Source organism: Castor canadensis, chromosome 14, assembly GCF_047511655.1.
Source record: "Castor canadensis chromosome 14, mCasCan1.hap1v2, whole genome shotgun sequence".
In the NCBI taxonomy this organism is placed as follows: Eukaryota; Metazoa; Chordata; class Mammalia; order Rodentia; family Castoridae; genus Castor; species Castor canadensis.
This window is the reverse complement of record NC_133399.1, coordinates 1,893,565-1,907,595: the sequence shown is the minus strand read 5'-3', so window position 1 is coordinate 1,907,595 and position 14,031 is coordinate 1,893,565. Positions and strand designations below refer to the sequence as shown.

The following is a 14,031-nucleotide window of genomic DNA, read 5'->3' as shown; positions in this document are numbered from 1 at the left end:
TTTTGGTCTAAACCCATAGTAATAGACACACACACACACACACACACAAAGAAACAAACTGCATTAACATAAACTGCAAATATACATTGCAAAGTTGAAAACATAAAACAAATTAATAAATAGTAAAAAATATATATTTGATATCCTAATAGTGAAAACAAAATGGAATACAGGGAAAGCGCAATTAAAGAAAAACTTAACCCAGGGGCTGGAGGTTCCCACCTGTAATCTTAGCTATTCTGGAGACAATGGTAGGAGGTCTATGTTGCCTACCACATTATCCCCATAGTTGCCATGTTGTCAGGCTACACAGCCGTAAAATCTTGTGACTGCAGGACCATAGGGAGGTCACCTGGAAGAGTCAGAAGAGGGAAATGGTGAGAGGGTGGCTGGAGATATGCCATGCTGGGTGGAGGGACTGTGAGAACCAGAAGCACTGGTGGTTTTGACTGGGCCCTGTCTGGTGGGTTCTGGAGATGGGACCTTGATCACACTGTTGGGGCGTAGGTCTGCTGCCACCTGGTGGGTGGCAGTGGTCTGGTTTCCTTGAACCCAGTCCTATGTCCCTATAAGGCAACTTCATCCCAGCTCACAGCCCTGCTGGGAGTTTCTGCCTGCAAATCCCTATCTGGCCAACTGAAGTGGCTGGGGATACCACCGTGTACTTATGCAGTTTGTGCTGGGCCAATGCCCTCCTGTGCAGTGTCCTCCTAACTCCTCACTGGGACCTGGCTTCCCTTTGAGTCCATCAGATTCAAGGGAAGCCTAGGCTAAACTGTATGTCCTGTCCCCTGGATGCAATGCCTCTAGTGCTGGCAACAAGTCCCTAAATTTGCACGGTTCCCACACATTGCCAGATTATTGGAAATGTGAATCCCTTGTGCACGTGGTGGCTTCTGAGTGGAGGGGACACTGTGCTCTTCCTGACTTAACTCTTCTTTTTCCACAGGTGGTATCTAGAATATGGTTTTATAATGGAATGCTGATTAACTTATACCCCGACTTTAAGAGAATTACTCTAGGTGGAAAGCCCCAAAAGTAAGGCATGTAGGCATGTCAAGGCAGAAAGGCAAATTGCTCTCAAAGAGAGGAGAAAACAGTAGATGAATTAAATTGGGAGTGGACAGACATGGAGATTGGCAAAATCAGTTTTCTTCTGTAATTGTCTTGGTCCTGTTTTATTTTGGGGACTGAAGTTTGAACTCATAGCTTAGCATTTACAGAGCAGAGGTCAACCACTTGAACCATATCTCCAGTCTATTTTGCTTTGGTTATTTTGGAAATGGGGTCTGGTAAGCAATTTTTCTAAGCTGATTTTGACTGTCATCCTGAAGTCAGTCTCCCCAGTATGTAGGTTTACAGGGAGGAGCTACCAATGCTAGGATCTTTGTGGTCTTTTTTTGTTTTTTTGATTGCACTGGGATTTGAGTTTGGTCTTCATAATTGCTAAGCATGTGCTCTTACCACTTGAGTGACTCCACTAGCCTTTTCTTCTGATGGGTGTTTTCAAGATAGGGGCTTAAGAACTTTTTGCTAGCAAGGGCTTTGAACCAAGATCCTCCTGGTCTCTGTCTCCTGAGGAGCTAGGATTACAGGCAGGATCTACAGGGACCAGGGTTCTTCATGAACTTATGGTGACACAAATGTGTGATTTGTTTGATGACTCAGGATCAGATTTGCCAAATTCACCTTACAACAATTTACAAATCATTTTGAAGATATTTGCAATGATTACTTCATAGTCATTTTTGATGTTAAAAATAGGGCATTTGGGAAGTGTGTGAGGGAATGTCTGAGTTTGCAGAGGGGCTAATGGGAAGAATGTTGGTTCTGTGCTTTTGTAGTGCAGAAATGATTGGAAGTGTGAGTTACTTGCAGATATTTATGAGGGTTACAACATTCAAAATAAATCATTCCACCACTTTCCTTTTGTGTTGAGATAAATGGTTAGACAGAGTGTAATTTGTGCCAATGAAGACAATCCTGGGAGGCCCAGGCTTAGAGAAAGACATCTTTATATTTTCCCTGATGGGGCAAAAGTTGGTGAATTTGGAAGTTGGTGTAGGTGTGCAGTATAAATTAAAAGTTTTGATCTTTGTGTTACTTTGTAGCAAAGAGATTCTGAAATCCTTGAACTTTCTGAGGCAATAAGAATGTATTTGGTTGTTTTCCTAAGCCCCATTGAGGCAATGTTTGCATTTATTCTCATGACTTGTCTCAAGGTGGTACCTCTCTATGACTTTAGAAAGGTGACTGGTGTGACAAGACATAGCAAATATGTTCTATGGTTTGGTGTCTGTTTCACACTCCCCAGAAGTTGGAGGGACTGTGCTAAGTCTGGATGGTGTCAGATTTGAATTGAAAGACAATTAGTTGGTGTTTGAAATTTGGTTGGTGTTGGTAACACCACATATTTGTTATCAGAAGTGATGGCGAAGAAATACAGCACAAGTCATAACATTTGGGGTCTTTGGGGGGAATGTTTGGCAATATTACCTGAGTGTCCAATCTTGGCACTTATGTTTTATATGAGTTGAATTACAGCAAGGCACTGGAGTTGAGCATAAATGAAGCATGGTTCATGAAGGAAAGAGTACACATTGAACAGACTTCATAAGTAGAAATTAGGCATAAACCATGTGGATACACTAAGCAAACCTAAAATGGTGGAAGAGATCAGAAGGTTTCTGAAAATAAACATTGCAATTAATACATCTCAGTGTACATTGACAAAGATTAAGAGAGGTCAGTAAGGTCATAGGATGTCAGAAGATGACTCTGAGTATTTCCCTCACCTTAAATGGGTGCATGAAAACAGTTTTTGGAGCAATAGATCTTTCACAAAGAATCAAGCCCACAAACCATGTCCCTTGTGGTGAGGTTGACCCAGAAGCTTTTGTTCATTTTCATTTTGTAAAGTTGCCCTAGTGTTGTACACTGTTAGCAGAATATTCCTTTAGGGTGGGGGTTTTGGGATTGGTGCTCTGTAGAGTATGGATAATTTAAATTTACTAGGGAGTTTTGATAACGTATGAATTTACCTGAACTTTTATGGATATTTCCTTATTCTGTGATTTGCCAATATGTGTAATGTTCTAATTTATTACAGTAATCCATTTAGGATTAAACAGCTTCTTTGTATACTGATGCTTGTAATATACTGATGACCTGTGGTGTTGAGCATTTTTCCTACTTGTTCCTTCATGTTACTCTCACCCCCATCTCACCCCTTTCTCTCTTCCTGTCAATGTTCTTTTGCTGTTCTTTTGTTCTTGTAAATGGTGTTCTATTAATGTGAAGTTCGGATGGTTATTATGAATACAGCAAAATGATGTGCTGTGCATTTAGCTGGTGTAGTACAATCTTGCTGATATCCTTTATGTACCTATTTATTTACTTATTTTTTACTCAGGATGTTGTGATCACTAAGGCAAGCACTACACCACTTCAGCCAGTCTGACAGATGAGATCCATTATTAAATATATTATCACATTTTCTGTTCCCCTTTATGATATCAAGTATGTGTAAAATGTATTGATAGTAATTTCCTGAACATGTAAAATCCTTTTGTAAGGATTTTAGCTACATGCATTTCAGCTAAAGATGTGCTGCTTCATGGACAGGGCAGGCATATTGGCATGTTCCCCACTATTGTTCTTCAACCCATGTATAACTGTTCCCACATATAACCCATATATGACTGTTCTTACTAATTGTTCCTATTACAATGTATCACCTAGCCCATAGTTCACTTGCAATGGCTTTAAGCAAAGGTTTTCCTTGAATACCAGAAGTGCGGAAGAAAGTAACGAATTTTCACTCATTTCTTAATTTCCTAACACTGTTTTTCTTCATGTAATCTAAGTTCTTAGCTTAAGTGTTTTTGTTTCTCTCTAGAGAACTTGTAACAATTTACAAAATTCAGATATTGATAACACATTCTGTGAATGTTAAAGCATTTTCTTTCTCTTCTGGCTACATGATTGCAATCACTTTCACGTTGATTCTTTGTTCTTGTTCTTGTTTTCTGTTGAGCACCTATAGTGATGGTTTCATTGAAGTTGTATATCCATCTTCATACTTTTTCTATACAGTCCTTTGATGATTTTAACTTTTTTGTACATAGTATTTCCACTTTGCTCTTTCTTCGATGTGCTTGACTACAATCCTTTGATTCTACTTTAGACAATCTGAGGAAAAGCTTTGTGAAATGAGTCCACTGTCTGAGATTTTCAGCAGTCAACATTCTCATTCTGAAAATAGAATTTTGGACCAGTGCCAAAGCTCCTCAGATTCCACATTCTAGATCCAGCTAATTACCCTTCAATTTCAAATAAAGAAGCATGGTGAAGGCAGGGAAAGGAGAACTATTACACAGCTAGGAGATGTGCTGTGGGAAGAGGCAGCATAAGCACTGAGCTCATGTTCACCATCTTCAGGGTACAGACATGAGTATAGATTTAAATAGGCAAGGAACTGGGGCAGGGACCAAAGATTTGCATAGTTAAACAGTTCCAGTCACAGATGTGGTCTAGTTATAACTCAGTTGTAGGTTTGGGAGAGGTTCTGGAGTTGTTATCCGGAGCTTGGCCCATCCAAGAAGGATCTACTGTTGGGGGTAGATTTGGTTTCAAGTCATGAAGAAAATATCTATCTTCTCCTTCCTAAATTCCAAGGGGGTTGCAAGGTGACTGCAGGGAATGGCTCAGAGAAAAGACTGAAAATGGAGAGATGCCATGTTTTTTCCTGCTTTTGGTTAATTCATGGGCTGAGCATGGAGTTCATGTGTTTTAGCAAAAGTAGTTTGAGGAACTCCTACAATGCTTTTTGACAGAGGATCCACATTTTCTCCATCTCTTCACTTTTGTTGTTATTTGTTCCTTGTGTGCGAAGAGTGGATATGATATTATCTTTATGCACTGTTTTTCCATTTTCCTGGCCTCACCTAGAACCACAACTTTTCCACGATTACAGGGTGTCCCTATGGGAAAATGAATGCCAAATTTTCTTGGCATATTCCAGGCCCCGTTTCCCAGTGGAAGAAGAAGGGTCCATTCTGAAAAGCAGGTTCTACTTCACTACAGTGAGTCCCCAGGCTGGACTGGGTAGGCACCAGGGAGGAGGCCTGAACTGCTGAGGGGTATTCCTGGATTCAATTATTTGATTTTTGCACTCTCCTTGTTAGGGGATCACTTCTTGTGTTACTCTGATCTCAAGGGGTGGGTTCTGGATCCCTAGCCAGTGAGAAGTGCTGGAGAACTCGTGAGTCACAGACTGGTCTAAGGAGGACCCTCTGCTTAATACAGGAAATGCCTTCCAGTCTCTGTCATTTTCTGGATCACATTGTGCTGCTGAATTCTATGTAATTCAGTCTCTTTCCTACTGTGACCTGCGCATGGTCCCAGGTGAGTGAGCAGAACTTAACTCACCAAAGAAGCCTGAAATGTTGTTTGTAACTGGCATCCCACACCGTAGGAGGATGAGGAGGTAAGATGGCCTGAAAAGATTGGTACAAACATGGTCCTCCCAAGTACATCACTGCATTTTGTGTCCTCAGTCGCTGATTGTGCAGCTTTGCACTATTTCTTCTCTGTCCTGGGGTGGGCCTGTTCAGATGGGGAAACTCTGGCATCCTGTCCTCTATGTGCAGTGACATAGCCCTGGCCCAGAGCTCTGTTAGGACTCCTCAGCATCTGAGCTCTAGGTCACCCCAGCCTTCAGTGAGTGGGAGATTTGGGCTTCCTCCATTATCCTTGGGGCATCAGTGATTGCCCAGAATTAGCTAAGTGTTTAGAAGCTGATCTCAGACTAGAGCCAGGTCTGCAGCCCAGTTCTTCTTAGGGCTGTCATAAATTCCTAACCTGAAGCTGTCTTTGCATTGCCCAGCTCACGACAATGGCTCTGCATGTGCATGTGAGGTTCATGACAAAGGGGACATGTTGGGAAGGTGTTGAAGGTTTGAGGGTTTTGCAACCTCTGACATGAGTTGTCTAGATAGTATGTTCAAACTTTATTTTCAGATGGAGAATGGTCTGACCATATTGAAGTCACAGTAGCAGGACAGCACCAACTCGGAGGTCTGCAGCATCTCAAGGGTGAGGTATTGCAGTGCTGTGCCTTCTAGGGAGGAGCATACTATAGTGGACAACTATGGGAGAGGAAGGACAACAGAGTGAGCATGATCAGCTCCTGGACCAGATGTCCTTTCCCCTGAGCTGAGATTGTCTTCAGGTGACTATAAAAATCATTTGTTGAGGTGCTTCAGGTTGAGGGTGTGTCATAGAATTCAGGAGTGTCAAAAAGGAGACAAGGTTCAGGAAAGTTTGCTTATTAGCTGTTCTGTTTCTTCTGACCAATTAAGGTAAAGTTTTTGAGGCAGAAAATGGGAATATCTGAAGTGTGAGCCTTACCTTGTTTTAGGTTTACTGAGGAAAGACATGTAAGTGTAATGGGAACACTAAAGATGGTGTTATTTAATCATGTGTGTTTTCTAGGATTCCTTTGCCTTGGTAATATTTCAACTGTTACTATTTTCTTTCTTTGTGGTACTGTGGTTTGAATTGAGTGTCTCACATTTGCTAGGTAGGCCCTGTACCACTTGAGCCTCTGCACCAGCAAGTTGTTTGCAATTTCATTAAAGGAGTTGATCTTGTCAGAATGTACCTTGTAACAATTGAAAAAGCCTGTAAATACAGTGGAAAAACAAGACACATTTGGTTCTGTCTGCTCAATTACGGGTTTTTATTAGCTTGAGGGTTTCTTGAGTGTATGGACAACTTCTCTTCCATTTAATAATTGGGCTCATTTATTGGTATATTCTTTCTTTCTTTTTCTTTAGAACTGTGGCTTAAAGTAAGGTTCTACTCCTTGAGTCACTCTCCTGTCCCTTTTTTTGTGAAGGATTTTTTTAAGTTATGATCTCACAATCCATTTGCCTGGTCTGGTTCAAAACACGATGCTCCTCATGTTGCCTCCCGAGTAGCTAGGATTACAGGTGTGAGCCACTGGTGCCCAGCTTGTTCTTACTTGCTGGGGTGATAATGAGTACATTGAAGGAACATGTGTGAGAAATCCTTGTCCATAAAGACTAGTGACTGATACCAACATACTGTGACAACACTAGGCCTTTTGTCCTATTGTATTGAAGTCACACTTGCCCTGTCCTACAAATTTCTCCTTCTGTGAAATCAGTGGCTATATCCTTACATGCTGAGTTTGGAGTATTCTCAGCAGACACCTGCCTCCATTTCCATGTGAAAGAAATAGAGTTCTTTTGGAAAAGCCAAGTACAGTGCATTCCCACACTAGTGAATATGAGGTCCAGGGAGGAGGCCTGGTCTGCTAAGGTCTGTGCCTGGAATCACTTATTGGCCCTGGCACTCTACCAGGTGTGGTATCACTTCTCCTGTCACACAGATCTAAGGTCCCAGGTCCCAGGTTCAGTACACAATGAAAACTGCTGGAGAGAAAGAACTGTATAGACTCACCAATCAGATTGTGATGGGAGGAGGGACTACCTTCTAATCCTTGGGAAATGACTTTCTGGTTCCCATCATTTTCTGAATCACTGAGATTTCTTCTGATATGGACACTGTTGGACTCAGTCTCAGTCCCCTGTTATGTGTGAGCTCAGCTGGCTTAGAGGGAAGAATCACAATCAACATAACAGGCAGAAGTAGAGTTTGTGACCAGTGTCCCCAGTCTCAGGAGGATGAGGAAGTTGGACCTGCTTGAAGCAGTGGTGAGAGACCTTGGCTTCCCCAGCACAGCACTGGAGTCTGGGGCCTTAGTTGTCTGCAGTGCCTTGTGGCCCTCCATCCTCTCCATTGCATGTGGATCTGCAAAGATGGCACAGGACCCTGTCATGCTGGTCTCTACCTGTGAGTAACCTGACCCATCCTGGAGCCCTTGATTCTCCACTCAGATGAGGTGATGGTAGGAGGTAGTAGCTTCCCAGCAGCAGAAGCTGTGATCCTTGGTGTCCCTGCTCTTTCCAATCTTCTCACAGTAAAATTGATGGTCTTGAATTATGTAAAAATGTAGAAGCAGGATCGTGAATGCACAACCAGATCCCAGACATGTGCTACTTAGGGTTCTAACAAATTCCTAAATTTACATTGCACAGCTCACTGCAATGGTGGTGCCCTTGCAGTTGGGTTTCAAATGGGAGAGTTGAGATTGAAAACTTATCATAGGTTTATGAACATAATTGATGTTCTCTTTGGCCTGTGTCTAGACAGCATTTTCCAAAAATGAAATGCAGATTGAGGCAAAGCATGATGTTAGGGTCTCAGTGGCAGGACAACCCCAACAACAGAGTGTGCAGGTGCCTGAAGGCAAGGCAAAGAAGGTCTGTTTTTTCAAGAGTAGTAAATAGGAGCAAAAAGTACTAAAAAGAACCTGAGGGCCCAAATTAGATCCTGCATCAGAGATCCTTAGCCTTGAGACTGTGTTTCATGTGACAATAAAGGACAGGTTGATATAGTGGCTCAAGCTGAGGGTGAGGCAGAGGCTGGCTGGAAAGAGCAGAGAACTTCATTAGGATACTTTGTATAGTAAGGGTTCTTTTTCAGCTGATCAAGTAAGATGATGAATATGAGATGGAACATGGAAGAATCAAAAGTGTATGCTTCCCTTGTTGGACATCTAAATGTAATGGGAATATAAAGAATGGTGGGGTGGTGGTCTTAACTACTAGTGTTACCAATATTACTTTGCTTGGGTAAGTTTTCTGTTGTTTGCATTTTCATTCATAGAATTTTTCTGGTCACAATGTAATTTGTGGCAATTGTGGAAGCTGTGATGTATCATGGGTAAGTCAGAGACCTTTAGGATCTCCAGCTGAAAGAAAGGAGTTACTCACTTGAGAGGTTATTTTTTTGGGGTGATATATTTAGAAAACTGCATTTGCTCTTCATCACAGGTTCTGGCACAGAATTACTAGAAGTCTTAAAATATCTTGACCAATAGGAACAACTTTGGTTGTTATCCTTTGCCCCTTATGTGCTTTCTGAATATATGCTAGTGGGGTGATACATGGTACCATCCCAGATGAACAGGGTGACCTCAAACCATGATCCTACTGCTTTCAGGCTCCCAAGTAGTTAGGATGCTTGTGTGAGCCACCAGGGTCCAACAAATTCTTCCCTTTGTTTTGTGTATTATAATCTTTTACTTTGGAAATTGAAATAGCCATTTTTGGAAAGTTGTGGATTAGTTGGTTTGAAGTAGGAAGATAACACTAGGAAGAAACCAATAAAAATAATACAGGTAATCCTACTTTTATAGTTTTAATTAACACTTGAATGTCTTTTGTTATTTCTTTTTTGTTTCTATCATTTTGTTTAGTTTTTTCCAGTGCTTGGGACAGAACCTATGGCCTTGCTCATGCTCAGAAATTTTCCTACCACCAAGCTATTCATTTCTTTTCTCAAGGATTCACTTATTTTCATATTTCAATATTTTTGGTGAAGTGCAAGTATTTCATGAGCTCCCATCTCCAAAAATAACCAGAACAAAAAGACTAGAAGTGTAGCTCAAGCAGCTGAGAATCTCCTTTGCAAACAAAGGGACCTAAATTCAAAGCCTTGTCCAACCAAAAAATAAAAAAGGAGAAAAATACAGAAAATGATGGATAACTCAGCATGCTCATCAGCCAACTGTATGCAAGTGTTACAGAATTCATTAATAACAAATAAAAATATTTTTATGAATACAATGAATTTTTCCCAAAGAGTAATGTACAACTATAAAACTGAACAGAGTCTGGTTTTCTCTGAGAAGGTGTGTTGCCTTTGTGAAGCTACATAGTACTTGAAGTCAGGTGAGCACAGGTAAATGCTGGTGGGTGTTCTTTTCTTTCTAAACGTATAACTGTGGCTATCATGGGGCCATTTTCTCTTCAGTTTTTGACTTTGATGTGTCTAGTTATTCTGGATTTACACTTCTCTGTGAACACATGAAGAATATCTGTGAGGGTCAGAGTCAAAGATAGCTACATTTTGGTAGTCTCATAGAGACTGAGTTTTTGCATTTGACATTTTTTATGTTAGTAGAAACTACAAGTGACTGAACTGTGATGTTCTGTATGAGAAATATAAGTGTAGAAGTCTAGAGTTTTCTCACTAGGAGATGGGAGTAAAAGGACATCATGGGCTCCCAGAGTTATATCCTCATGTTTCTGTGATGATCAATAGAAACTTATGCCTTGCATGCCTCCTTTTCAGTACTGAGTGTGCTCTTCACCTGTGAAGGTTTTATGGAATTATTGCATTATGTGGGTAGTCCCAAAATTAAGGAATGCAGATGGCCCAACTGCTAGACAGAAAAGATCTTTGGTTTCCAAGAAAGGGGAAGAACTTGGGAGATAACTGATGATGAGAGGTGGCTAAATCAACTTTCAGTGCTGGTAAATTATTCCCTGTGATAATTCTTTTCTGTGGTTGACAATAAAGAGGGCTTTTCTGATGATTCAGGGTGGTTAACAGTGAGCATGACTGGAGGAAGAACCGTAAACTTTAAAATATTTGCTTCATAAGCATTTTCTTTACCCTATTTTGTACAAACTGTGAAAATCTGAGAGGCAGAGTCTAACAGAGAGACAATTTTACATTCTTCTGCTACTGGAATGCTTTTGTGCATTTGAGAGATGTGGGTATTCAGTAAAATTTTTACTATTTGGTTATTGTGTGAGTTTCTGGCATACGGATGACCACAACTTTTAAGACCTTTGAAACTTGATTAAATGACCAAACATATAAATTGTTGACCTTAAACATGATGTACAACAACAGACAAAAGACATAAGAAACTATTCAGTGAAATAATCTCAGGGTAATTCTGAAATACATGGAAAGATCTGCACGTGCATACACACAAGGTATCTAGATGCCCTGGTAGATGTGAATAAAAAGTGTCTGCACACACATTACTACAGTAGATGGCTACCACCTTAATCCTTGCCCTACTTTTTCCATCTTATCCATTAAACAGTGTTTTTTTACTTTTGGCCTTTTGGAATTAGAAAAAGTATTAGACCTATTCCATGTAAAAGCCTTCTGGATGCTGTCTTTGAGTGTATTTCACAAACTCAATCACGTGTGATATTGCACTACACTATTTTCACTTTTGTTTCAGTGGTCATTATTTTGAGATCTTTTCTAGAAGTCTTCTCCAGGGTGTGAAAAATAGTTCTGATTAACATTCATAATATGTACAGTGGGTGTTAGGAACAATTTCAGGACTCTTATTTCCTAATTAGAATTAAAGAAATGTCAGTGGAGTTTGCGTCAACTGCCACTCAATTCAAGCATTAAACTTTTCTTATATATTTGGATCTTGAACACTTATTTTACTCAGCTAATTTCTAAATCAGGGACATAGATCTTGATTCATACATGATGTCTTATGTTACATTTCTCAATCATGTTCTCATTCATTAGTGTATGCAGTCCACTAATTCAGTTGTTTTGCTTGCATTGCAGATATTTATCCTTATTGTTTGTCTTTTGCCACTCTAATATATTAACATCCACATTCATTTTGTATGTTCCTGGGGTAATGACTTTCAAAATGCTCTTCTTCTTGTGTTACTTTCACACACAGACTTCATACATAGCTCTTGAACTGAAGATGCATCCCAGGATCACATTGAACATATGCTAGTCCTACCTTAGTTTTGCAAATGCTGGGAAGACAGGCATGTGACACCATGGCTTCAAAAGTATTCAGATTTTATCTTTGTTATTTCCAATGCAATTGGATCATTGTCCATGACATTGAAGAATACAATGTGTGTTTCCAAGGAGAAAATTCAGTTCCAGATTTTGTGCTTTTAGCTACCATTGTATGATGTGTCTTCTGTCATGAATCAATTTTCTCTTACTTTAAAGTCAAGTGAAGACTGGTTCCCTTTCCTCTGAGGCCTATTTGTTAATCTCTTTCTTATAGTATAGTGTCCTTGATAATGTAGTTTGAACATTATTTATTAATATTAGACAATAGCACACTTTGTGTTCTTTCCCTTGCTCTGTCCCATTTTTCTTCATTATTATTCTTCCTTGTTTTGACAGTGGTTCTTGCTATGTAGATCACTCCAGTATTTAGCCTGTGATTGTTCTGGTGGAATTCCAAGATTAGGCCTCCATAAGTGGGTTAAGGGATCAATTCCTTATCCATAAATTGCTGTTTGCAATTTATGACACTGAGTATACTTTGAAAAGTAGTTTTGTTCATGACTTTTAAAGGTGAATCTTTAGAAATTGCAAAATTGTATACAATTAATTTGATGTGATGACTTGTTAAAATCCATCTATTTCTAGGGACACATGCCACATTTCTCCTGCCTATATTGTGTTTTTGCATGCTGAAGCAAAAACTGTAACTTTATCTGACTGGTCCTTCATGAGTCTTATTTAGCCTTAAATTTGGGCTGGTCTGTTCTAAATCAGGTAGAAGCTTCCAAATGTTCTTTCTTGAGAACCAAGCTTCCAAATGTTCTCTCTTGAGCACAAAGGAAGTGATCAATTCCAAAAAAAAATTTTTTTGGGAAAGAGATATTAAATACTATTTGTCATACCAACTTTCTATTCATAACCATGAGTCCATTGTGGGTTCTCTTACTACAGACTCCTTCTGTATATATACACAATAGGATATTATTGGAATAAATTGCTTCAGAACACTCTCCCATTTTTACACTTTATATTTGGTTTGGTGAGGTTCATCCCATTAACTGTTCTGCAATGCCAGTAGACATGAAACTTTCACTCATGTATTAAAAGCATTATTCCTGCAGTCTGTTTTCACCTTATATTACTGTAATGGGAAATAAGAAGGAACTTGGCAGTAGATTGCTACAATATCAGTGTATAAAGTGTTATTTTTGTGACCATGTTCTGCTTTGAATTTAAGAAATAGGTCTGGTGAGATGTCAGAATTACCATGAAGTGCCTGTAAGTATAGATGGAGAATGAGAGTGTGATAAAAACAAAATGCATTGAATATGTGGAGACCACATCTGCATGTAAATTATTACACAGAGATTGTCTTTTTCCACTACTGTGACACTCACAATTCTTCTCACAAATGTGTGTTGGACATATTAGGAACCCCTGACCTTTGAGGATGTTGCTGTGATCTTCACCCTAGAAGAATGGGGCTGTTTGGATCCTTCCCAAAAGAAGCTCTACATGGAAGTGATGCTGGAAACCTACAGCAACCTGTCCTACATAGGTAAATATGGCATCATTACCTTATTCAAATATGCACTACTGTTCTGGCTGATTGCTGTTGCCTCGTCGAGTGTTTAAAAAGGGACAGTAATGGTTCATATACATACAAGATCATATTCTATGAAAATAGCTGAGGTCTCAAATAGTTTTTTTTTAATTTTGATTAAATACTAATGATTTTTCTCTGTCTATATCTCACAAACAAAAGAAGAAAGTGTAAATATTGAAGAGGACTTCAGCAATCCCAGAAGAAATATGAGGTAATTTCTACTCATAATCAAAACAATGAACATCAGATGTGGCATGACAAGAAGTTTGAAAAAGAAAGAAATGAGATCCCAACTTCCAGTTCTAAATTGCTGAAATCAGTGGAAATTTTCTTTAACATTGGAAAAATAAGTAAACAATCCAGAATCAGAAAATTCAAAAATCTGACATGTGCCATTATTCATAACATGTTTTGTTCCAAGAAGTCAGAAGAGACACTGTCCAATTGCTCAATATACAAAAATAACCCCACTCTTGGCACAAACTTACTTAACTATATTATGTCAAATTCCATCACAGTGGGAATATCCTGTGCTTTTCCGTAGACTGGCAAGTTTTTCACCCTATCTCCTCATGTTCATTCTTGTATTTCACAATCCAACATGCTTCTGATTCAAGGCATCTCAATAAGTACTTTCAGTGTATTTCAGTGTAGTAAAACTCATTCAGTGTTGTCAAACATCTACATAGAAATAATATTATGCAAACATATATGAACACCAGTGTTTTGGTAACAGATGTTCTTAGGCC

General features: G+C 39.5%; 1 protein-coding gene across 1 annotated transcript in view; it reads left to right on the top strand.

The window, feature by feature from the left end:
• Positions 1 to 14,031, top strand: part of LOC109697186 (uncharacterized) — a 63,331-nt gene that overhangs the window by 32,559 nt on the left and 16,741 nt on the right. Inside the window, exons 2-3 of the mRNA XM_074053663.1 lie at positions 13,108 to 13,234; positions 13,442 to 13,493. Of these exons, the coding sequence (XP_073909764.1) occupies positions 13,108 to 13,234; positions 13,442 to 13,493 (179 nt within the window). The remainder of the gene's footprint in view (positions 1 to 13,107; positions 13,235 to 13,441; positions 13,494 to 14,031) is intronic.